Source organism: Delphinapterus leucas, chromosome X, assembly GCF_059928025.1.
Source record: "Delphinapterus leucas isolate spDelLeu-1000000601 "Yukka" chromosome X, BTC_Dleu_Yukka2, whole genome shotgun sequence".
Classification (NCBI taxonomy): Eukaryota; Metazoa; Chordata; class Mammalia; order Artiodactyla; family Monodontidae; genus Delphinapterus; species Delphinapterus leucas.
In genome coordinates, this window is record NC_143150.1 from 26,421,283 (window position 1) to 26,446,677 (window position 25,395).

At 39.0% G+C, this 25,395-nt stretch overlaps 1 protein-coding gene and 1 pseudogene across 7 annotated transcripts in view; one reads left to right on the top strand and one right to left on the bottom strand.

Moving 5' to 3' along the window:
• Positions 1–25,395, bottom strand: part of XIAP (X-linked inhibitor of apoptosis) — a 44,818-nt gene that overhangs the window by 19,256 nt on the left and 167 nt on the right. For 3 of the 7 annotated variants that reach the window (XM_022561844.3, XM_089904111.1, XM_089904110.1), the window contains exons 2-3: positions 25,044–25,170; positions 298–1,206 (exon numbers count right to left, since the gene is read on the bottom strand). In XM_022561844.3, the coding sequence (XP_022417552.1) occupies positions 298–1,174 (877 nt within the window). In that variant the 5' untranslated portion in view covers positions 1,175–1,206; positions 25,044–25,170. Of the gene's footprint in view, positions 1–297; positions 24,780–25,043; positions 25,171–25,395 lie in introns of those variants that run through there. The other 4 variants (XM_089904115.1, XM_089904116.1, XM_089904113.1 and 1 more) reach the window with 4 other exon arrangements.
• LOC149744181 (partitioning defective 6 homolog beta-like) lies at positions 9,064–25,395 on the top strand (annotated as a pseudogene).

A 25,395-nucleotide genomic window follows, 5' to 3' on the forward strand; every position in this document is an offset into this window, starting at 1 on the left:
ACTATCAGACCTATTCTTCTATCAGGGATATCGATCATCTTTTGCAAGTCATTCTTCTCCAAAACACAATTACATAAAGAGAAATATGACTCATAATATGGTAATCTTTTCCACGTAAATTCAGTGGTTATATTACAGATTCATAAGGGTTCACAGAATAATACTAATATAAATAATGATGTCAGCCTACACCTAAATATTTACCAGTTCAGGGGGCAAATGGCATCTATTTACTTTTTAGGAACCCTGGGATAGTTGGAAAGTTATTTATTAGCCTACTTTTATAATAAAGTTTACCTAAAGCATAAAATCCAGCTCTTGCAAGCTGCTCCTTGTTAACTGAGTATATCCACGTCCCAAATGTAATGATCCGTGCTTCGTAATCTGCCATGGCTGGATTTCTTGGAGGATTTGTTGAATTTGGGAAATTCCTATCAGAACTCACGACATCAGATTCACTTTGAATATTAAAATTCCGGCCCAATACAAAGAAGCAATTAGGAAAGTGTCGCCTGTGTTCTGACCATGCACGATCACAAGGTTCCCAATTTTTCAGTTTCCCGCCACAACAAAAGCATTGTACTTGATCATCAATACCCGTGTAGTAGAGTCCAGCACTAGCTAACTCTCTTGGGGTTAAGTGGGCATAGTCTGGCCAGTTTTGAAATGACTTTAATCTAGCTTCTTCACTACACATGGCAGGGTTCCTTGGGTATATGGTGTCTGATAGATCTACAACCTGTCCAGTTCTCAAAAGATAGTCTGCATGAGTCTCAGATGGCCTTTCTAAAACAAAATGATTTCTGTTTCCCAGACAGTTTTCAGCTTTGTACTGACCATTTTGGACACCAGGATTTGTAAGCTGTGCAGCATTACTTTCGAAATAAAAGCCATTGATAAATCTGCAATTTGGGGATACTTTCCTGTGTCTTCCAACTGCTGAGTCTCCATACTGCCATCTATCTACTGCTGCATGACAACTAAAGCACCGCACGGTGTCTCCTTCACCAGTGTATAGAAAACCAGCTCGTGCTAGTGTTGATGCTGAAACAGGACTACTACTTGGAAAATTAGAAAAAGTTTTTAATCTATTAAACTCTTCTACAAATTCTTCATCCTTACTGATGTCTGCAGGTACACAAGTTTTAGATCCTTCAAAACTGTTAAAAGTCATCTTCTCTTGAAAATAGGACTTGTCCGCCTTTTCTAAAAAGAGAACATTACATTAGGAAATCCAAAAATGTCAAACACAAGCAATATACTTTTGATATTAGGAGTTAACAAATTACCCACTGATGACACAATTTTAAAGAAACATTCTAATTCTAAATACTAGAATCCTACATTACCACATGATTCAGGTTATAAAGTAAAAACTAGCATTTTTGTTTTCTCTTTTAGAGGAAAGTAATATTTAAGCAGGTAGATCAGAACTATTCATTTTTAAGTGCCTATTTTACATAAATATGAAAACTATGTGATGCAGAATATATTAAAATTATTAACCATGTAAAATCATTAATTAGGAAAAACACGAAAGAAGCATAAAATATGCAGATTCTTGAAGTCTATGCATAATTGTTATAATGGATCATTGTATATTCAAGGCATCTAAGTTTAGTTTTTACAATTAAAAGAATGTTCAGAATGTTAATGAATTTTTAATATTTCTTTATTGATTAGCAAAAGATAAGTTTTATTCACAATGTTGGTTCCAATGTATTCTTTAAGAGCATCAAATGTTTATGATTTTCACGTATAAACAGAGTCCATTTTTGTTAGAATTGGATCATTTCAAATGTATATAATACTGCCCTCTAGAGGGTGGCTCAGGAAAAATACTAAGTACTTGTAGACCTTAACTGCAGTTACTTTTGCTATCAACTGCCCACGGTCAAGAAACAAACTGTTCAAATGGAAGAGAAGTACTATTGCAGCCTCATTAGAGCTGCCAAATTACAGCTGTGTAATATTTAACCAAGATAAAATACTAAAAGGAACTGGTTGGATTATGAGAAGAGTGGCCAAGATAATTTATCCTCCAAACCGGAACTCTTTTGAAACTGAAAAATGATGCTACTAATAATTTCATTGGGACAAGAGGCACAAATAAGGGTTGCCCCAGGCAAACCTGGTTCTCTAGAACCTCACACTGTTCCTGACACTGTGCTCAGTACATGCTTGCCAAATGCAAAATAAAAGAATGGTCACAATGACTCTGTCTCTACTTCATACGTATAGTAACTGATTTCTTGGGAAGAATTAGCAGCTCTTTTGGCATTATGTTGGCACAATATGTCTTGGAACATCATCTCTCTTGGAGTTAATGTTCAACAAAAGGCTTCTGTCTTGCAGGCTGGCAATGGACTTCAGTCTTTCCTGGACCCAATTTACAATGGTATTAATTCATATACACCTCAAGAGCTGAGTTATATCTGTATACAACAATTTTTGGAAGACAGTCTCCATGATTTTTGATTATTGTTTCCCAGATGTCTGAAAAAGTTCTAGCACTAGCTTCAAGACTCTTTGTTGAATCAGCATAAGGTAGATGACAAAAACCAAGATTCAAAGAAACCAAGGCTGGCTGATAGGCTAATGAGATAAAATAGGGATATGTGTAAAGTCTTATATTCTGACTTTAAAAATCTGTGGTACAACTAAAGGAAGATGGAATCTTGGTTTGGAAAGAAGTCATGTGAAGGGAAACCTCCAGATTAAGATCGTGGGATTTGAGTTTATTACAAACTCATCATGAGCCAACATTACATGGCAGCTAAAATACTTGAAGTAACTTCAGTCTGCATTAACGTACAGGTGTGCAACATCCAGATTCAATTCTGCTACATACTGAGTATTATTTTTAATTCTGAACACATTTTAGAAGGGACATTAACAAAGTGTAACTTCCATAGAGAGCAATCAGGATGATGAAAATGGTATCCTATGAAGAATAGTTGGAAGAGTCAAGTATTTATCTCAAAGGGAAAAGAAAATTGTAGGGAGAGGGGTGTAGAGGATAGAATAACTATCTAAAAGGCAGTCATGTAGAAAAGGGATCCAAATTCTGTTTAGGTTGAGGGCAGAATTAATGAATATAATTAAAGCCAGTAGATTTTAACCCAATACAGGGATGAACAGCTACAACAATCAATACCAGTATAAAATGGACTGGGTTGTCTTGTAGCTTATGAATTCCTCTCATGACTGGAAGGGACTTTGGCATGGACTAGGAGACAGTATTAAACATTTCTAAGTCTATAATTATCCTGAAGAATAAACGCTGAATATAATCTAAAACATATGAAAGTTACCTTCTCTGAGGTGGTTAAGTTTTGTTTCTCAGGTCAATCAAAATAAAAGTGTAAAATCAATGATCTATTCTCATTTCATAATAGTGAATATTTTTCATGGTTCAAGTAGTCATCCCATTTCAGATAATATAAGATAAAGCTCCATCATTCAACACTAGCAGGAGAATCTCTATTTGAAACTTTCAGGTGGAGACCTCATCTTCCCGGGGTTATTTCCATACGAACAGTTTAGATTTCACTGTTTTGAAAAGCAGATATTTATTCAGAAGCATTCAACTGAAAACTACATATACATTATCAGAGTGTGAGCTTTTGGAGAAGGGTGAGAGAACAGAACTACCAGAAAGGTTAAGACTAAAAGAGAGAAAACCGATTGACAAGACAGAAACCTTGGGACTGGAGGGAAGCACCAAAAGAAAGGGATGGGAGATGATTAAAAAAAAAAGTATTTAAGTGAAATGCAGGTGGGGAAGATGATATTTAGAAAATAAGTATATGTGGGGCACAGGAATACAGAAGAAAATGAGGTATGAATACTGGAGAAGGTTTTGGATGTGAACAAGTCAGAGTGGAATAAAGTATGCTGAGGTAACTTAAGGCCTCTTCGTGAAAGCACATTCAGGCTTTGTACCGGGTAAGGAGAAAGGTAAGAAGGCACACAGAGAGAAAGATGTCCAAGAAAGCTTTGACATAAAGGGGCCAGGCAGTCAGAAATCGTGAGGGAACAGTGGTTGGGAAAAATGGCACTCTGAAAGCCAACACTGGCATAAAAAGAATCAGCAAGCGGTGGTACATGTTTATACGAGGGGTATGGAAGATTTCAAGATGCTGAGATGTTGTGTTTAAAATATACATATAATGATGACCCAAAACCTATGGGATGCAGCAAAAGCAGTTCTAAGAGGGAAGTTTATAACAATACAGTCCTACCTCAAGAAACAAGAAACATCTCAAATAAACAACCTAACCTTACACCTAAAGCAATTAGAGAAAGAAGAACAAAAAATCCCAAAGGTAGCAGAAGGAAAGAAACCATACAGATCAAATCACAAAGAAATGAAAAAGAAATGAAGGAAATAATAGCAAAAATCAATAAAAACTAAAAGCTGGTTCTTTGAGAAGATAAACAAAATTGATAAACCATTAGCCAGACTCATCAAGAAAAAGGGGAGAAGACTCAAATCAACAGAATTAGAAATGAAAAAGGAGAAGTAACAACTGACACTGCAGAAATACAAAGGATCATGAGAGACTACGACAAGTGACTCTATGCCAATAAAATGGACAACCTGGAAGAAATGGACAAATTCTTAGAAATGCACAATCTTCTGAGACTGAACCAGGAAGAAATAGAAAATATAAACAGACAAATCACAAGCCCTGAAATTGAAACTGTGATTAAAAATCTTCCAACAAACAAAAGCCCAGGACCAGATGGCTTCACAGGCGAATTCTATCAAATATTTACAGAAGAGCTAACACTTATCCTTCTCAAACTCTTCCAAAATATAGCAGAAGGAGGAACACTCCCAAACTCATTCTATGAGGCCACCACCACCTTGATACCAAAACCAGAAAAAGATGCTACAAAAAAGAAAACTACAGGCCAATATCACTGATGAACATAGATGCAAAAATCCTCAACAAAATACTAGTAAACAGAATCCAACAGCACATTAAAAGGATCATACACCATGATCAAGTGGGGTTTATCCCAGGAATGCAAGGATTCGTCAATATATGCAAATCAATCAATGTGATACACCATATTAACAAGCTGAAGGATAAAAACCGTATGATAATCTCAATAGATGCAGAAAAAGCTTTTGACAAAATTCCACACCCATTTATGATAAAAACCCTGCGGAAAGTAGGCACAGAGGGAACTTTCCTCAACATAATAAAGGCCATATATGGCAAACCCACAGCCAACATCATTCTCAATGGTGAAAAACTGAAACCATTCCCTCTAAGATCAGGAACAAGACAAGGTTGCCCACTCTCACTGCTACTATCCAACATAGTTTTGGAAGTTTTAGCCACAGCAATCAGAGAAGAAAAAGAAATAAAAGGAATCCAAATCAGAAAAGAAGAAGTAAAACTGTCACTGTTTGCAGATGACATGACACTATACATAGAGAATCCTAAAGATGCTACCAGAAAACTACTAGAGCTAATCAATGAATTTGATAAAGTAGCAGGATACAAAATGCAGAGAAATCTCTTGCGTTCCTATACACTAACAAAAAATCTGAAAGAGAAAATAAGACACTGATGAAAGAAATTAAAGATGATACAAACAGATGGAGGGATATACCATGTTCTTGGATTGGAAGAATCAACACTGTGAAAATGACTATACTACCCAAAGCAATCTACAGATTCAATGCAATCCCTATCAAACTACCAATGGCATTTTTCACAGAACTAGAACAAAAATTTCAAAATTTGTATGGAAACACAAAAGACCCTGAATAGCCAAAGCAATCTTGAGAAAGAAAAACAGAGCTGGAGGAATCAGGCTCCCTGACTTCAGACAATACCACAAAGCTACAGTAATCAAAACAGTATGGTACTGGCACAAAAACAGAAATATAGATCACTGTAACAGGACAGAAAGCCCAGAGACAAACCCACGCACACATGGCCACCTTTTCTTTGACAATGGAGGCAAGAATATACAATGGCAAAGAGACAGTGTCTTCAATAAGTGGTGCTGGGAAAACTGGAGAGCTACATGTAAAAGAATGCAACTAGAACACTTCCTAACACCATACACAAAAATAAACTCAAAATGGATTAAAGACCGAAATGTAAGGCCAGACACTATAAAACTCTTAGAGGAAACCATAGGCAGAACACTCCGTGACATAAATCACAGCAAGATCCTTTTTGACCCACTTCCTAGAGCAATAGAAATAAAAACAAAAAATAAACAAATGGGGGCTTCCCTGGTGGTGCAGTGATTAAGAATCCGCCTGCCAATGCAGGTGACATGGGTTCGATCCCTGGTCCGTGAAGATCCCACATGCCACGGAGCAACTAAGCCCGTGCACCACAACTACTGAGCCTGCGCTCTGGAGCCTGCGAGCCACAACTACTGGAGCCCACGTGCCACAATTACTGAAGCCCGTGTGCCTAGAGCCCATGCTCTGCCTCTTGAGAAGCCACTGCAATGAGAAGTCCGTGCACCACAATGAAGAGTAGCCCCCGCTCACCGCAACTAGAGAAAGCCCGCACGCAGCAACGAAGCCCCAACACAGCCAAAAATTAAAAAATAAATTTGTTTTAAAAAATAAATAATCAAATGGGACCTAATGAAACTTAAAAGCTTTTGCACAGCAAAGGAAACCAAAAACAAGATGAAAAGACAACCCTCAGAATGGGAGAAAATATTTGCAAACGAAGCAACTGACAAAGGATTAATCTCCAAAATATACAAACAGCTCATGCGACTCAATATCAAAAACACAAACAACCCAATCCAAAAATGGGCGGAAGACCTAAATAGACATTTCTCCAAAGAAGATATACAGATTGCCAAGAAACACATTAAAGGATGCTCAACATCACTAATCATTAGAGAAATGCAAATCAAAACCACAAAGAGGTACCACCTCACACCGGTCAGGATGGCCATCATCAAACAATCCACAAACAAATCATGGAAAGGGTATGGAGAAAAGGGAACCCTCTTGCACTGTTGGTGGGAATGTAAAGTGATACAGCCACTATGAAGAACAGTAAGGAGGTTCCTTAAAAAGCTAAAAACAGAACTGCCACATGACCCAGCAATCCCACTACTGGGCACATACCCTGAGAAAACCGTAATTCAAAAAGAGTCATGTACCACAACGTTCATTGCAGCACTATTTACAATAGCCAGGACATGGAAACAACCTAAGTGTCCATCGACAGATGAATGGATAAAGAAGATGTGGCACATATATACAATGGAATATTACTCAGCCATAAAAAGAAACGAAATTGAGTTATTTGTAGTGAGGTGGATGTAGCTAGAGTCTGTCATACAGAGTGAAGTCAGAAAGAGAAAAACAAATACCGTATGCTAACACATACATATGGAATCTAAAAAAAAAATGGTTTTAACGAACCTAGGGGCAGGACAGGAATAAAGACCCAGAGGTAGAGATTGGACCTGAGGACACGGGGAGGGGGAAGGGTAAGCTGGGACGAAGTGAAAGAGTAGCACTGACATATATACACTACCAAATGTAAAATAGCTAGCTAGTGGGAAGCAGCTGCACAGTACAGGGAGATCAGCTTGTGCTTTGTGACCACCTAGAGGGGTGGGATGGGGGGGTGGGAGGGAGACTCAAGAGGGAGGGGATATGGGGATATATGTATACGCATAGCTGATTCACTGTGTTATACAACAGAAACTAATACAACATTGTAAAGCAATTATACTCCAATAAAGATGTTAAAAAGAAAAGCAAAACACTCAGTTACAGCAGCTATAGGAAACTAACTCACGTTGTTTCTATTTCTTTTTGGTTAGACGCTGCCTAAATGTTGAGGATTTCTTTTTTTTTTTTTTTTTGCGGTACACGGGCCTCTCACTGTTGTGGCCTCTCCCATTGCGGAGCACAGGCTCCAGACGCGCAGGCTCTGGATGCGCATGCTCAGCGGCCATGGCTCACGGGCCCAGCCGCTCTGCGGCATGTGGGATATTCATGGACCGGGGCACGAACCCGCGTCCCCTGCATCGGCAGGCAGACTCTCAACCATTGCACCCCCGGGGAAGCCCGAGGATTTCTTTTAATTTCTCTAGTTATGTTCCTCTTTGGACAAGTGAGTATAATTTAACCAACTGGCTTTCATCTAACATATACATCTGTCAAGCAACTGGGATTGCTAATATATTACCAGTGCATGTTAGCCAAGTAGTACCTATTTAAAATAGGACTGAAATTAACTTTTATAGCATAACAAGTTAATTTTAAAATTTATGACTGTTTTAAAGCACAGAAAACCTTTTATTCTAAGAGGGAAAGATTTAAAAATTCCTGGGGAGGGGCTTCCCTGGTGGCGCAGTGGTTAAGAATCTGCCTGCCAAGGCAGGGGACATGGGTTCGAGCCCTGGTCCGGGAAGATCCTACATGCTGCGGAGCAACTAAGCCCGTGCATCACAACTACTGAGCCTGTGCTCTAGAGCCTGTGAGCCACAACTACTGAAGCCCGCGCGCCTAGAGCCCGTGCTCCACAACAAGAGAAGCCACCGCAATGAGAATCCCATGCATCGCAACGAAGTGTAGCCCCTCCGTGCCACAACTAGAGAAAGCCAGCACGCAGCAATGAAGACCCAATGCAGCCAAAAATAAAATAAATTTTTAAAAAATGTTAAAAAAAATAAAAGGCTTAATAAGCTTCAATGAAAAAAATAAAACATACATATACCTGTACATATACATACACACAGTATACGTGTGTGTGTGTGTATTTATTTAGCCTAGTCAGCTGGGTAAAGATAGCCATGGGCATGTGCCAAGGAGAGGAGACTGACTGCTTCTCTAGCAATAATGTGGGAATATGGGGAGTTGGAGGGGAGAAAAAAACACACAGAAAACCCACTTACCTGGTATCTGCACACAATACAAAAGTTTCTATTTCCTTCAGGTTTTTATTATTAAAGTTGTCAAATATATAGAACAAAGGTGATTTTAAATGGGAAAAGGATATAAAGTAGGATGTACATCTGACTGCAACTGTGTGAAAATATATACTCATGGACAAGCCTGGAGGTAATTTTTAATATATGGGTAAAATATGTTAGTTAAGGTGACAGGATTATAGGTGACCTTTTTCTCCAAAATGTCTTTAATAATATTTTTACTTAAAGTCTCTGCGGTTAGCACCACTCGCCTGGGTCAGGAGCCTGGTCATGGGGAAGGCAGCCGAGAGCAAAGAGGTGGATGGGCTAGTTGCCCCCTTATCCTCCTCCACCAGGGTTCTGCAGTCACCAAAGCAGAGGGAGACAGGATGGAGTTCTGTCTCCACTTGCACCACAGACAGGCTGCCCAGCCACCCTGTGGAGCTCAGCATTGAGACCCAAGCCACCTCTGCAGGTGCGTTTGGTGAGTTGCAGGCTCCTGGGCTGCAGCCCCTGCACTCAGCGTGACTGCGGCTGCCAGGGCATCCTGGAGAAGAGCAGGTTTGGCACTGAATTTCATTAGTTTTTGATAGAAAGAGCAAAACTTGGACATTTTTGAGGAGTTTTATGGATTACTGCAACATGTTCATAAGATACCTAATGGTGACATTTTATTAGGCTATAGACATCCAGGGATACTTACTATCTATAAATAAAGATGATAATTATCACATAACTGCTTCAACAACCAACCTGCTGCTTAAGATTTTTACACAGAAAAAAAGGAAGAAGCAAACAGTGCCTTTGGTACAGACATGCTAATGAAGAAGGAAAATGTTTTAACCAATGTTCAATGTCAACCACAGAAAAATGCCAGATCTAGTAATTGGTATGCACCAAGACTTCAGATGTGTGTCTTCTATTACAGATATTGACACTCCCCCAGAAACACACCATAGGATTAGTTCATCTTTACAAACACAACACTGAACATTCCCTAGGGACTCTATGGCTGGGATGGTTTCATTCTAACGGAGACACTACATGGCTCAGAGAAGGTCCCAGGGATCTTCTCTCTCTCTCTCTCTCTCTCTCTCTCTGTGTGTGTGTGTGTGTGTGTGTGTGTGTGTGTGTGCGCTATTTTTGTTTTTTTAATTTTTGGCCATGCTGTGTGGCATGCGGGATCATAGTTCCCTGACCAGGGATTGAACCTGCATTGGAAGCACAGAGTCTTAACCGCTGGACCGCCAAGGAAGTCCCTTCCTCCCCCCACCCACCCCCCGCCAGGGAGCTTTATATCCTGGCTTATTCCAGGAGGTCTGGCTCGCAGCACAGGACTATATTGGCTGTTAATGATGACGTTTTAGATGTTAATGGTATAGAAGTTTCAGGGAAGAGTTTTGATCAAGTGATAGGATGACTGCAAACAGCTACAACCTCATCATAATAGAAGGCAAGTAAACAGGAGAATAACGTTAGCAACAGTAGGACTTCTGGCAGCTCTAGCCAATCTACTGATAATAGCTTTCTTGGCTATCCACAGCAGATTGAACCAAACATTGAGCCAAAGGATGAAGATGACATTATCACTGAAGACAGCGGTGTGCCACACTAGATTCCTAAAGCTGTTCCTACTATCAAAAGACTGGAAATGGTTAACCCAAATAGAACAAACTCAGTTTTGAGTCTGGAAAGAATAGTTTTATTCCGTCTAATTAAATGAGTTTAGCACCCCTAGCAAATGGTACAAACAGAATTTGAAACACATGTTCCAGATCAAAAACTCTTAGAAGACTGAACAATCATGAAACCATCGTTTGAATGTTTTCTGAGTGAGGATATCACAGGACTTGCAAATTTGGGTAGTTTTAAGATCTTTCAAACCTCCGAGCCAATGACCTGGAATAGGCATGAGAACAATAATGTTGTAAGTTTAAAACGTTCTTAAAATAAATAGAAACAGAAAATAGATTAGTGGTTGCTTACAGCTGGGAGAGGAGGGGAATGGGGAATAACTGCAAATGGTTACTGACTGGGTTTCTTTTTGGAGTAATGAAAATATTCTAAATTGGATTGTAATGGTGGTTGTACAACTCTGAATATACTAAAATCACTGAACTGTACACCTTAAAATTAATTTTATGGTATGTGAATTATATCTCAATAAAGCTGTTTAAATGCTTTTCAAATAGTAGTTTGGTAACAGTACAAACTTTGGTGGATCAGAGGTGATTTTAAGTCTAAAACAAAGGGAGCTCTGCTAATCAAATTATATGCTTTTGATATGGAAAACTAGATGCTACAGTACATTTTCAGAACTATGTGAGAGGACTAAATTATTTCTGTTTGAAGTGGTTAAATATTTAACCTGTTACAAAGATTCCAGTTAGTTTTTCCTTTAACCACATTCTTTAAATTTTAATGTGAAGTCTGATTCTCTTTTGGTACTCTGAGGACCTCAGTTCTTGTGTACCCAGTATTTTATTTCTTAATGTTGTTCTTTTGTCGCTAATTGTTACAAATCATTTTCTGAAATGCATTATTTTCTAACTTCTAAGAAATCAAACCAATTGGCTGTTCTTAGGAGTTTCTTTCCACATTATGAAGCACTGAAGCTATGTTCCTAAATTATGAAATTCTGTGACAGTTTTTCACATTGATGTTTGTCCAGCCTATAGATTATATATTTATAAAATAATTCCAAATAGGTATAATTTATGTTTTAAAATGCAGTTAATTTCATTGACTCTGGTAATATAGAAGACACTCTCCTTTAATTCTTATCCTCATTCCTAATTTCATTGGAAAGCATTCCTTTTGTTTTGGGTGTGTGTATCTACATATTATGTTGGTAGGCTTTTGAACTTTTTTAATGTACATATGGTCCCCAACTTACAGTGGTTTGACTTATGATTTTTCCAGTTTATAATGGTGCGAAAGTGATACGCATTCAGTAGAAACCTTACTTCGAATTTTGATCTTTTCCTGGGCTAGCACAATTTGATACTCTGTAGTGATGCTGGGCAGCACGTCGAGCCACAGCTCCCAGTCAGCTCAGATCACGAGGGTCAATAACTGATATACTCATAACTTTTCTGTACCCTACAACCATTCCATTTTCACTTTCAGTACAGTATTTGATAAATTACATGAGACATTCCACACTTTATTATAAAATAGGCTTTGCGTTACATGATTTTGCCCAACTGTAAGCTAATGTAAGTGTTCTGAGCACATTTAAAGTAGGCTAGGCTAAGCTATGATGTTTGGTAGGTTAGGTGTATTAAATGAATCTTCAGCTTATGATACTTTCAACTTAGGATGGTTTTATTGGGATGTAACCTCATTGTAAGTTGAGGAAGATCTGTATTCAAGTAGTGCAAATTGTTTTGGATATAAAATGCACTTAGATTAAAAGGTTTTTACACACAGGACAAACCTGTGCACTTTTTTGTGCAAAGATTTTGGATTTTCTTCAGTGGGATTATTCTGGGAACACTGCCTACACTTTAAGAGAAAGCTGTGGTATTTACCACTGACAAGTAAAGTTTATCTATATTATTTTCATTAGGCTATTTATTTCCCACACATCCACTTAGAACAAGTAAGTGTGAGGCTGTGAACTTTCATTCTTTACCTGATTTCTTTGGCATTTATCATTGTACAATGTGCATAAGCACTACAGTATGCATGTACATAGAAATTAAGAATATTATGAAGTTCCCTGTGGTTTATAGATAATTCCCCCCAAAATTATTAAAATCATCTTATAATAGGGCTAGTATGGATGCCTTTGTAACAGTTGTGTGCTATTAAAACAATGAAGGATCAAATGATTCCCTTTTAAAGGATAGCTTCTCTAAATGGTTAAAAAAACATGAAGAAATAAATTCTGGATTAATTGAAAAAAAAAACCCTCTAATGTTAAAGCAATAGAAAAAAAAATCCCATGCAGGGAAATATTTTTGTGAGATTTAATATCAGAACACTACTCAGAAATGTATTTAAGTATTAAGCTTTCTAATAAAAATCTTACTTGAAATGAAAATTAACAGTAATTTCTTAAAGTGACTACTATTTGGTAGTCAATTATTACAGTGTAAGTAATTTAAAAAAACAATCTATCCCATAATACCATAAGTTTCAGTTATCACAGCACCTTAGAACAAAGTAAGCAAGCAGTTTTACATGTGTACAAGACACTGAAGAAAGTAATTTTGAAGATTAATATAAATTTAATTATTTAAGATGGTATACTAGGGAACTATCTCTGATGACTGAAAGTTAACAATTACAAATACTTATTAAATCTTTTTAAGTCAAAGTAGCACCTGAATAACAAATCACTGTGCTTAACAAATAAGCAGCGAAACCTCTAGTCTTTTTCTATTGAGCTCATAGATCTCTACAACCTGTCTGTGTTTCACCCTTATGGTCTCTGGAAGAAATTCATTCAGTCACTATAGACTCATTTAATGAACTAAAAATACTTATCATCCCTGCAACCAAGGGCTTTGCTAATTTCTCATCATGAAAAAGCATTTCTTAAGTAACTATATTGACGTGGCACATTAAAAGGGAATTAAATGATTGTTATGGGTTGAACTGTGCCCCCTCAAAACTATGTTGAAGTCCACCACTGGTTAGGAATGTGACCTTATTTGGATATAGGGTCCTTGCAGATATAATCAAGTTCAGACAAGGTCATTAGAATGCCCTCATCCAATATGACTGATATTCTTGTAGGAAAAGGAGAAGAAACACAGGGAAGATGGCCATGTGAAGACAGAGGCAGAGACTGCAGTGATGATGTATTGACGAACCAAGGAACACCAAGGATCAATGGCAACACCAGAAGCTAAGAGAAAGCCATGGAACAGGTTCTCCCCAGCACCTTCAGAGACAGCATGGCCCTGCCAACGCCTTGATTTTGGATGTCTAGCTACCAGAACTGTGAGAAAATTAATTTCTTATTTTTTTCTTTTTTTGGCTGTGCCGTGCGGCATGTGGGATCTTAGTTCCCTGACCAGGCATCAAACCCGGGCCTCCTGCAGTGGAAGCATGGTTTTAACCACTGGACCACCAGGGAAGTCCCTGAATTTCTGTTGTTTTAAGTCACTCAGTTTGTGGTACTTTATTATGGCAGCCCTAAGAAACTAATATTGGGTTGGCCAAAAAGTTCATTTGGGTTTTTCCGTAACAGCATACGGAAAAACCTGAAAGAACTTTTTGGCCAACCCAATACAATGATGTTAAAAATATGACAAAAATTAAGCAAATAATATAACCCTATTAGCTCCCACTGCAGTACCATGCTAACTGAAACACATTATGTAATTAAATAAGGGCATCTGTTGAAAACTCAGAAAACATGTTTTTAGAATCTCATCTATGACGTCTTTCCTGATTCCTCCATTCAAAACCCTAGTAGAATGACTACTCTTTGTGCCCTCACTATATCCTCTAAATAATTTGCTGAGGGGGCTTCCCCGGTGGTCCAGTGGTTAAGACTCCATGCTTCCACTGCAGGGGGCACGGGTTCAATCCCTGGTCGGGGAACTAAGATCCCGCATGCTGCACAGCGCGGAAAGAGAGAGAAAGAGAGAGAGAGAGGGTAAAAGAAAGAAAGAGAGAAAGAAAGAGAAAGAAAGAAAGAAAGAGAGAGAAAAAGGAAGAAAGAAAGAAAGAAATGAAGAAAAATAGCTGAGGAGCCAAGCTGTACTAGAACAAGACTGAATAATTTCTGCATGTGTGTATGTTTGTAGGTATACCTATATGTACGTTGTTTGAAGGAAGGTCCTTTATAGCAAGGGCTCTGTCTTATCACATTTGTATTCCCAATGCCTAAAGCAATGCGTGACACACAGTAGTGCTTCATCAACATTGGGCAAAAGAATGAATGTTGGAGCACCTCTATTAGGTCACTGCTGTCACTATCCCACATCCCACCCACCACGTCCACTGGACTCTTGAGATCACTGTGAGGACTAAAAATTGGTAATATGCCATTGTGCCCAGGAAATGTGACCTAACTAGGAAATATATGCATACCAAGCAAACAGTACAACTCAGTGATAAAAACCTATACTAAAATCACATTTCAAAAATATAAGATTTGTAAAACTTTTCATAGTAACATCATAAAAATCTTATATGTGCTAACCCAAAACACCATCATAATTTAAAATTCATCTTAATATTCTCTCTTTGCTCATTATACATAGAAATATTGTAAGATTTTTCTCATCAGTTGCTTTTTTCCCTTATAGAGGATCCAGCGTAGAGATCTTGTCAAACAAGCAACATTCTCCTTGACCCAGTGCAGTGGAGGTCAATCCCTCTTTTTTTTAAAAAAAAAATTTACCTATTATTTTTTAAATTTATTTTTGGCTGTGTTGGGTCTTAGTTGTGGCAAGTGGGATCTTTCATTGCGGTGCATGGCTTTCTCTAGTTGTGGCGTGCGGGTTTTCTTTTCTCTAGTTGTGGCGCACAGGCTCCAGGGCGCGTGGGCTCTGTAGTTGTAGCGTGGGGGTTCCAGTGCAGCACGCAGGCTCTGTATTTGAGGTGCGCGAGCTCAGTAGTTGTGGCGTGGCGGGCTTAGTTGCTCTGTGGCATGTGGGATCTTAGTTCCCTGACTAGGGATCAAACCCACGTCCCATGCATTGGAGGGCAGATTCTTTATCACTGGACCACCAGGGAAGTCCCTCAATCCCTCTTTTAATGATCTTAAAGTGTTAGCTCCCTGCTTAGAAATAGCATTTTGATTTACAAAGCTGTAGTATCTAAGAAATGTATCTACGTAGATGTGACATAGTATTAAAAAGCTATATTTTAAAAATGACATGCCCTTGGGCTTCCCTGGTGGCGCAGTGGTTGAGAGTCTGGCTGCCGATGCAGGGGACACGGGTTCGTGCCCCGGTCTGGGAAGATCCCACATGCCACGGAGCAGCTGGGCCCGTGAGCCATGGCCACTGAGAACGGGAGAGGCCACAACAGTGAGAGGCCCGCATACTGCAAAAAAAAAAAAAAAAAAAAAAGACATGCCCTAAACAAAAAGGGTATATACATATGCATATATATGTGTATATATATGATTTTTTAAATTCAGCTTTTATACTATGATACATTTACATAAAAATTCAACTTTTAGGACTTCCCTGGTGGTGCAGTGGTTAAGAATCCGCCTGCCAATGCAGGGGACACGGGTTCGATCCCTGGTCCGGGAAGATCCCACATGCAGCGGAGCAACTAAGCCCGTGTGCCACAACTCCTGAGCCTGAGCTCTAGAGCCCACAAGCCACAACTACTGAAGCATGTGCGCCTAGAGCCTGTGCTCCGCAACAAGAGAAGCCACCGCAATAAGAAGCCCGTGCACAGCAACAAAGACCCAATGCAGCCAAAATAAATAAATAAATAAAATTAAAAATTCAACTTTTAGTCAAATTGTTCATTTATACTACTAGGTTCTTCAAACTATGAAGCATATTTTCATTTAACCTTAAGTTAAATGGTCAATAAAACATTTTTGAGGTTAATTACATTCAATCAAATCAAAAGTTCTCTCCCTAAAATTAAGCACTAGAGCCATTCAAATAACTGAATGGCATTAATGAGCACTTAGCCCATAAGCTCAGTCAATAACATCAACTTATTAATACTGCTGCCTACAATATATGCTTGATCATGAAGCCTACTTCTGTAAACACCTGAAAGGCCATACTGAGAATCCACAAAGGGAGTATCAATTACATGTTCTATACTTAAATTAGAAAGTCATAGTAACACTTAAATTTGAGCCCAGACCTCCAATATCTGCCAAATTATTTATAATAATTAACTCCACAGGTACAGTTCTCTCAGAATGGACCCACAGTAAGGTATTCCCTCATCTTTTTCTTCGTTTTTTTTTTTCTCTCATCTTTTTCGACAAATTGCGGGAATGTGTTCCCCAAAAGAATGTTTTGCATGAAGAATACACGGGTTTGGGCTCAAGAATTCACTCAAGATAATAAAAAGGCTCAAGATCACTAGTATCCCCTCCTCCATTTTACTGAAAACTGTTCAGAACTTAAAGACAATTTACAGTGCTCGTTAATCAAGTCTTTGATTTAAAAACAAACCATCTATATAACCCGAACTGTAGATCATAACACAGATTAATACTATTTATGCCTATTCAGAGTCTAGATTAAAACCTTTGCTAAAATCAGAACAGGCAGAAAAACAAAATCTCATGATGGATATCAACCCAATATTTAATACAAACAACTGTTTTCCTTTTTAAAAGAGAGGAAAAAAGAATCCTACTATCCAGGCTGTGAATACTTTAATATGTTTATCCTTTAAGAACCTTTTCTGTATGCATGTAACACATGCACGTTATAAATATTTCTAAAGGGGATTTATAGTATATGGTATTTTTATAATTTGCTTTTTTCTATTTAATAATATATCATAAGCATCTCTCCACATCAATTTTTATCTAGATTAGAACATTACTTTAAATGGATCACTAGTACCTGACTGTATGAATGTATTTATCATAACCTCACCAATTCCATATTGCTGAACATTAATTTTAGATGTATATTTTTATAAATTTATTTATTTTATTTTATTTTATTTTTGGCTGCGTTGGGTCTTCACTGCACGTGGGCTGTTCTCTGGTTGTGGTGAGTGGGGGCTACGCTTCGTTGTGGTGTGTGGCCTTCTCATTGCAGTGGCTTCTCTTGTTGTGGAGCACGGGCTCTAGGCACGCGGGCTTCAGTAGTTGTGGCACGTGGGCTCAGTAGCTGTGGCTCATGAGCTCTAGAGCGCAGGCTCAGAAGTTGTGGCGCACGGGCTTAGTTGCTCCGCGGCATGTGGGATCTTCCCGCACCAGGGATCGAACCCGTGTCCCCTGCATTGGCAGGCGGATTCTTAACCACTGTGTCACCAGGGAAGCAGATGTATATTTTTAAAAAGAGAAAATACACACATGATCAAATAATTCAAGAGGTACAAAAGCTGCATCCATTCCATCTCTTAAACCTCTGGTTCCCTTCCTAGACTCAGTCACTCTTACCAGTTTCTTCTGCATTCCTCCATAGATAGATTTTAAAAAACACAAATGTTGGACTTCCCTGGTGGTACAGTGGTTAAGAATCAGCCTGCCAATGCAGGGAACATGGGTTCTAGCCCTGGCCCAGGAAGATCCCGCATGCTGCAGAGCAACTAAGCCCGTGCGCCACAACTACTGAGCCTGTGCTGTAGAGCCTGCGAGCCACAACTACTGAAGCCCGCGCGCCTAGAGTCCGTGCTCTGCAACAAGAGAAGCCACCTGCTCGCTGCAACTAGAGAAAGTCCGTGCGCAGCAACGAAGACCGAATGCAGCGAAAAATAAAACAAATTTTAAAAACCCCACAAATGTTAACATATTCTATATATATACAGTTATGCACCTTCATTGCTGGACATTTATAAAGCTAACAATTTTTTGCTATTATAAAGAATGTTGGAATGAATATCCTTCTGTTTATTTGCTTTTAACATCAATATTAAGTGGTCTCAAACAGGAGTGTATCCTGTCACCATCTATTTTTAATCTATCTTGTTTCTGACTGAGAATAGTTTTAAGAAAAAGCTTGAAAGCACTTATTAATCTACGATGAACATCTCTATAGAAAATATACAAATTTACAAATGGCAAATACTAATGGCCAACAAACGTATGCAAAAATGTTAAATATCATTAGTAATCAAAGAAATAAACACTTTAAAAGATACCATTTTTGTCCTGTTTGGCAGAGACTGCCATCACTACCAACAATAAAAATCCAGCAGTGAAGGTATGGGACAATAGGCACTCTTGCTGGTGGAACTAAAAAGTGGTACACCTTTTCTAGAAAGCAATCTGACAATATATTCTAAAAGTCTTAAAATATATGATTAGTTTCTGAACCAGCCATTCTAGTACTAAGCATTAACGCTAAGGAAATGATCAGTATATATAAGGATGTTCAATACAGTGCTATTTATAAAACAAAAAAACTCAATTCTAACAAAAGAGAACAACACTTTGGTAATGTGTATACTACAGGTTGTAGAAGAATACTAAAGAACACAGATACGTGTTCATGATGTTGTATTAGGTGAAATGAGCTGGTTATAAACCAGTATTGGTCAGTATGATCCCAATTATAAAAAATACCGATATAGAAAGACTTAGGCTAAATTACACATCAAAATTCTACTGTGGTTATTATCTCTGTGCACTGGGATTATTGGTTTTCATTTTCTTTGTTGTGGTTTTCTTAATTTTCTAAATTTTATCCAGCAAATATATTAGATTCTAATCAAAAGAAAAAAGCAGTTGGACTCTTGATTAGTCAAGGTGTCTTATATAATTCTGCCCAGCAGGCTGGGGGTGTTATTTGGCTATTTGCCATGTGACAATGCTTCCTTCATCTGTGAATAAACTGGCCCAGTAAGCTATCAATAGTGGGGCCTGCTATTGCAAGGTTTTGTCTCTTCCTTCACAGAAGATAATTTTTATAACTTATTACAAGGAGAGGGAAGAATATACTCTTAGGTCCTTATCCTTTTGCCTATCCTGAGAATTTATGCCAACTTGATATTTTGTCATATTACTGTCAAACATCAGGTTAAAAAAAAAAAGAGGGCTTCCCTGGTGGCGCAGTGGTTGAGAGTCCGCCTGCCAATGCAGGGGACACGGATTCGTGCCCCGGTCCGGGAGGATCCCACATGCCGCAGAGCGGCTGGGCCCATGAGCCATGGCCATTGAGCCTGCGCGTCCGGAGCCTGTGCTCCGCAACGGGAGAGGCCACAACAGTGAGAGGCCCACATATTGCAAAAAAAGAAAGAAAAAAAAAAAGAAAGAAAGAGGATACAGGTCAACTCCCAGAGATAAAAGCAGTAACCAGGTCATGTCCACAGTGGTTGGCCATGAACACATGTCTTCTGGTTCACTGCCTGGGTGGCAGTAAATCATTAGCAGAGAGGGCTGAGAAACACAGGTAATAATAATACCTGACTGCTACTTATTGTTAACTTGAGTTGAAAATAAAAGATTTCATTGAAAAATGTTCTGAGCGATGTCTATCGCTAGAGTTCTAAACTTGTTCACTCAATGCCTTAAAAAAAATAGGGGCTTCGCTGGTGGCGCAGTGGTTGAGAGTCCGCCTGCCGATGCAGGGGACACAGGTTCGTGCCCCGGTCCGGGAGGATCCCACATGCCGCAGAGCGGCTGGGCCCGTGAGCCATGGCCACTGAGCCTGTGCGTCCGGAGCCTGTGCTCTGCAACGGGAGAGGCCACAACAGTGAGAGGCCCGCGTACCGCAAAAAAATAAAAATAAATAAATAAATAAACTGGACTTCCCTGGTGGCGCAGTAGTTAAGAATCCGCTTGCCAATGCAGGTGACATGGGTTCAATCCCTGCTCCAGGAAGATCCCACATGCCGCGGAGCAACTAAGCCCGTGCACCACAACTACTGAGCCGGTGCTCTAGAGCCCGCGTGCCACAACTACTGAAGCCCATGTGCCTAGAGCCTGTGCTCCGCAACAAGAGAAGCCACTGCAATGAGAAGGTCACACACCACAATGAGGAGTAGCCCCCTCTAGCCACAACTAGAGAATGCCCGCGCATAGCAATGAAGACCCAAAAATAAATAAATAAATTTATAAAATAATAATAATAATAAATTAATCTGGGGGACTGGTAAGAAAGGAGTCTCCCCTGATCCTTGGCCAAAAAAAATTTCCCTAAAATAATTTTTACAAAAGGGCAGCTCAGAATCAAGTACACTGAAAAGTAAAATCATTATATTTTGTAGACATCCACAAGCAAAACTTGTTCAACATAATTTACTTACATTTGTAATGAACAGGATAATAGAAATCACTCTTTCATTTTAAGATAAGAAAACTAAAGCATAAGGAAGTTAAATGAATTGACTAAGGCCATAGAATCTGGAACTTATTCTGTTTGATACTCATCCAGATAACTTATTCTGACAGAGTGATTAGGATGCAGTACTGAAAAAAATCAGATGGTTCCACAAGTGCTATTCTGAGGTTCTTTTGATGGATGATTTGGTGAATGGGTACTACCTACTGTAGATCTTTCTCAGAATTAAGTATTCTCTTCCATGATCATGTTGGGATCTCAAGCAAGTGCTGAAACAAGTGCTTGATAAAAGCCAACATCTTTTCTTTTTCCCCAGTATAAATATTTTGTCCTATCTAAAAGACACTCTGTTGTCTATAAGCAAACATTTAGTAGGTTTGTCTTCCATTGAGCTTGAGTTAAAAAATGACAACAAAGTAAAGGAAACTGCCACAAGTGACTATAAGGCAAATTAAAACAGTACAACATATTTAATGAATGCTCACATGTTCTAAACACTATCTATAAACTAATTTTCATTTCCTTTCACCCCATCATTTTAGCTACATGTATTTTCTCTAATCTACTAAAACATGCTGAATTGAAACTAAGTTTCTAATCCTATTTGTTTTAACAAGGTCAAAATTTAAACATGAGCTTGTGTGATTCCACAGCCCATCCTCTTTTACCATGTTACCTCTGATAATAACTAAAATATGTAATGTGCTTCACAATTTAGAATTTTTTCATATATGGTAGCTAATTCAACCTACACAACACATCATACCCCTATTTGAAATATGAGGAAACTGGTTTTCTGACTGTTTGTTACTCATCAAAGATCATGTGGCCTGTAAATGACAGTAAGAAAAGCAAACCCCGTGATTCTGACCAATGTAAGTATAGGAAATTATTACCAGCAGAAAGGGTAGTCCAGTGAGGTAGAAAATGTTAGGCTCTGTGCCCTTTCAAGGCTTAAAAAATTAGGTGGAGCCATACAAAAGTATATCACATAGCAATATATGCTGAGAAGCCTGTGTTTTGAGGTCAACAAAATTATTACAGGAATAAGCATAAAAGTTCAAACCATATATAAGTATTTATAGATATGCCAGGGAATACACAGCGGCACCACCTTTGCCCAGTTTAAGAAATCAGCCTTAACTTACTCAGTTCAACTTCTGTCTGACCATCTGAGTTCAAGCTACTCCCAGTCTATGCAGGTAAACCTCACTTTTCACCACAACCCATATCCTTGAAAATACATTATAGAAGCAGATCATAATAGTGAATCACATGTATCCATAACAAAGACTGGGTACCAATCACACCAAATCAAATCTCAAAATGTATTAAATAGCAGAACTACAACTGTACCATAATTAAAAATAATAAAAGTCCACACCAAGTCCTACAAAATGGACAAATATGCTTTTATCACACAAAGGACAATCTATTAAGTATACACAAAGTAGATAAAACATATAACTCTTAAGTTTGGCCTCAAATTCTTATGGTAGATACATTTCTTTTATAATATATAATATTCCAAATGCTCTTTTCATGTTTTGAATTAAGTGGAATAAATATACTTAAAAATTTATGAAAAAGAAAAAAGAAACATGGAGGCAACGAGGTTGAGTGATTTGCTCACAATCCCACAGCTAATCGGAAACAAAGCCAACACAAGAACTCAGGCTTTCAACCTAGTGTTCTTTCCACTGTACCACATGACCTCTAAGACATGAAAATAATATTTGTTCAATTCAATGTCAACTTATTTTACCACTACTGTGTTTATCTCCTCAGATCTACTCACACAATGACCTTAAACAGTGCTACAGATTACATTCTGTAATATGTAATACTATTACCAGATTAGACCACAGAGACAAACCTTGAAAACTGACAGCTCATGATAATCTCCCATCCTCAAAAAAACAAGGGCATCTATTTTGCCTTATTCATCTTTTGAATTCTACCACATAGTACAATACCTGGCAGATATAGTAGGTGCTCAGTAAGTTGTTTCTTATTTTTTAAATAAATCATAGCACTTTTTTTTTCTGTAAGCACCAGCTACCAGACTTAAATATGAGACCAAACAAAAACAGTGAAATATCATTAGTTCATATTTGGAGTCTCTAAGCCTTTATAATATAAACAAACGATTTACTAAACAAGTTAATGCTTACAACCAAATATAAGGAGAACATTTACGTTACTAAAATATTTCAAGCACTATACAAGTTAACTGAGACATTAATTACAATAATTCTTATCTATTGAAATGGGCCTAACTAACCTTTAGTCAGCATTACTTTGTCCCCCTCGTTGGAGTCATCGAATGCACCAGAAAGCAATAAAATTACAGGTGTAGTACAATGGGCACCGGACTAGGACCTAGACTCTAGTCCAAGCTCTGTTAATAATCAGATATATAACCTTGGGCAATTCACTTTTTGTGTCTTAACCTGTTCATAAAAACAAAAGAGCTGAACTACTAATCACCAGGGAACTTTACGATCTTAAATTTATTTTTAATGATTCTTACCCACAAAGATTCTACATTCAGAATTTTTTCATTGTGCCAAATTTGATATCCTGAATGTTATAATCTGCTACATAATTCAATAATTAAAAGCTTAGCACATTTTCTAAAAATATATAAAGACTAATATAATATTGTTACCTTCTCACATTAGGGGCAATAGGAGCAAACCAAAGAGGAAATATGAGCATCCAATAATCAGGCCTGCTTTGCCAGTTGGGCTGACGTGAACCACTCTGGATTTTACAATACAAATCACTGATACATAAATACATATATGTATATAAATATATATACACATACCACTGATACTTGCTTATACTGATATGCATATGTGTGCAAACTTTAACACTTGTTTTTAGTTATAAAATCAATACTTTGTTTACGGTAAGAAATTCAAACAGTACATTAGGTCACATCTGAGGTGCAAAGTAAAAAGCTTCCCACGCCCCCCCACCCTCCATAAGTAACCACTGTTAACATTTTTTTTGTGCATCCTTCAAGAAGTTATCTGAGCATATACCAGTAGATGTGTGTGCACGTATAAACCTTTTTAACCTAAACTACTGCCACTTTCTTCTGGCTTCATAAGCATGTTAAATATACTGAAAGAAGGTAGAACAGTTGTATGGCACAAACCTGTACATGCTTCACAATGTGCACTGAATACATTTAATTTTCTTGCTTGGAGGCTACGTGGAGCAGTTGTGCAGAAAGAGCAGTGAGCAAGGAGCCAGGCAACCTGGGTTCTAATCTAAGTAATGGAGTAGCCTTAGGCAAGCCATGAAATATTCCTGTGCCTTAGTTTCTGCTTTTGTAAAATATCATGCTTCGACTAAGATCCCTTCCAACTCTAAAATGTTGTAATTCTAAGATGGCCGTCTGTAACAGTGTTCTCTTGAACTGGATATAACAAATGTTAAGTAAAAAAAGAGAAGAAAGAAACACTAATAGCAACCTCCAATCTTACAAGAGTAAATTTCTATGTGTCATTAACTAACAAGGTAGTACATCTGTGACATAAGTAGTGACGTAGTTATATTTGAAAGCAAAGTAGTAGATTATGAAAATCTGATACGTTTTTATGAAGTTTTGATTTGACGTTTTCTTTTTTTGGAGGTGGAGAGGGCTGTTGCTTAGTGTCAGCAATAACCACTCTCCCTCCTCCCCATTAGAAAACAAGGGTATTATGGACTTAAAATAATGAAACTGAAAGTTAGAATGAATTTTGTTGTACTCACAGAATATGCTGGGGAGGTGACAAGGGCAGCAAAGGTTGGAAAGAATTACTAGCTAATTTCCTCTTCCGGAAGGTCTTTGGCTCCTATTCTTTCGGTTCACACGCCCTCGCCAGACACACTCCACCCAGCTCCGTACCTGCCACAGGCGTCAGAATGGGGGGGGGGGGAAGTCCCCTTTGATCATTAAAAAAAGAAAAAAGTTCTTTGACTCGTTTTACCTTAGGGGTCACGGGGTTTACGGAGGCACCCGGGCGGCCTGAAGCCACCCATGCCTTTCTTCCGCAGTCCCGGGAACCTGGGCCCCGGAACCCGGGCCGGCCACCTGCGCAGGGTAGGGGCTGCCTTCCCGCCCTACCCCGCAGCGCGGGGCCCGAGGGGAGGGAAGGGAGAGGAGAGAAGGAAAGGGGAGAGGAGGAAGCCCGTACGGGCAGTACCCACCTCTCCTGGAGAGCCGGCCTGGATCGCCCGCGGCGCCCGGAGCAGTGCTGAGGGGAGGGTCCTGGAGGAGGGGCGGCCCGAGCCCCAATATGGAAATGCCAACTCCTCTCGGCGGCCAGGCCCCAGCCTGGAAGGAAACGGAAGTCCCTTCGTCTCCCTCACTCGCACCCAACAGCCCGCCCACTCCCCGGAGGAACCCCGAGTAGGGGAATCCGAAGTGCGTCCACGCCAAGGCCTCGAAGAGACAAGGCACGCTGGGCGGCCCGTCTGTCTCCGGCCCCCGCCGCGCCGCTGGGCCCCTCACGGTCTCCTGGCCTCTGCCCGGCCGCTAGGCCAGCCTCCCGCCCAGTAA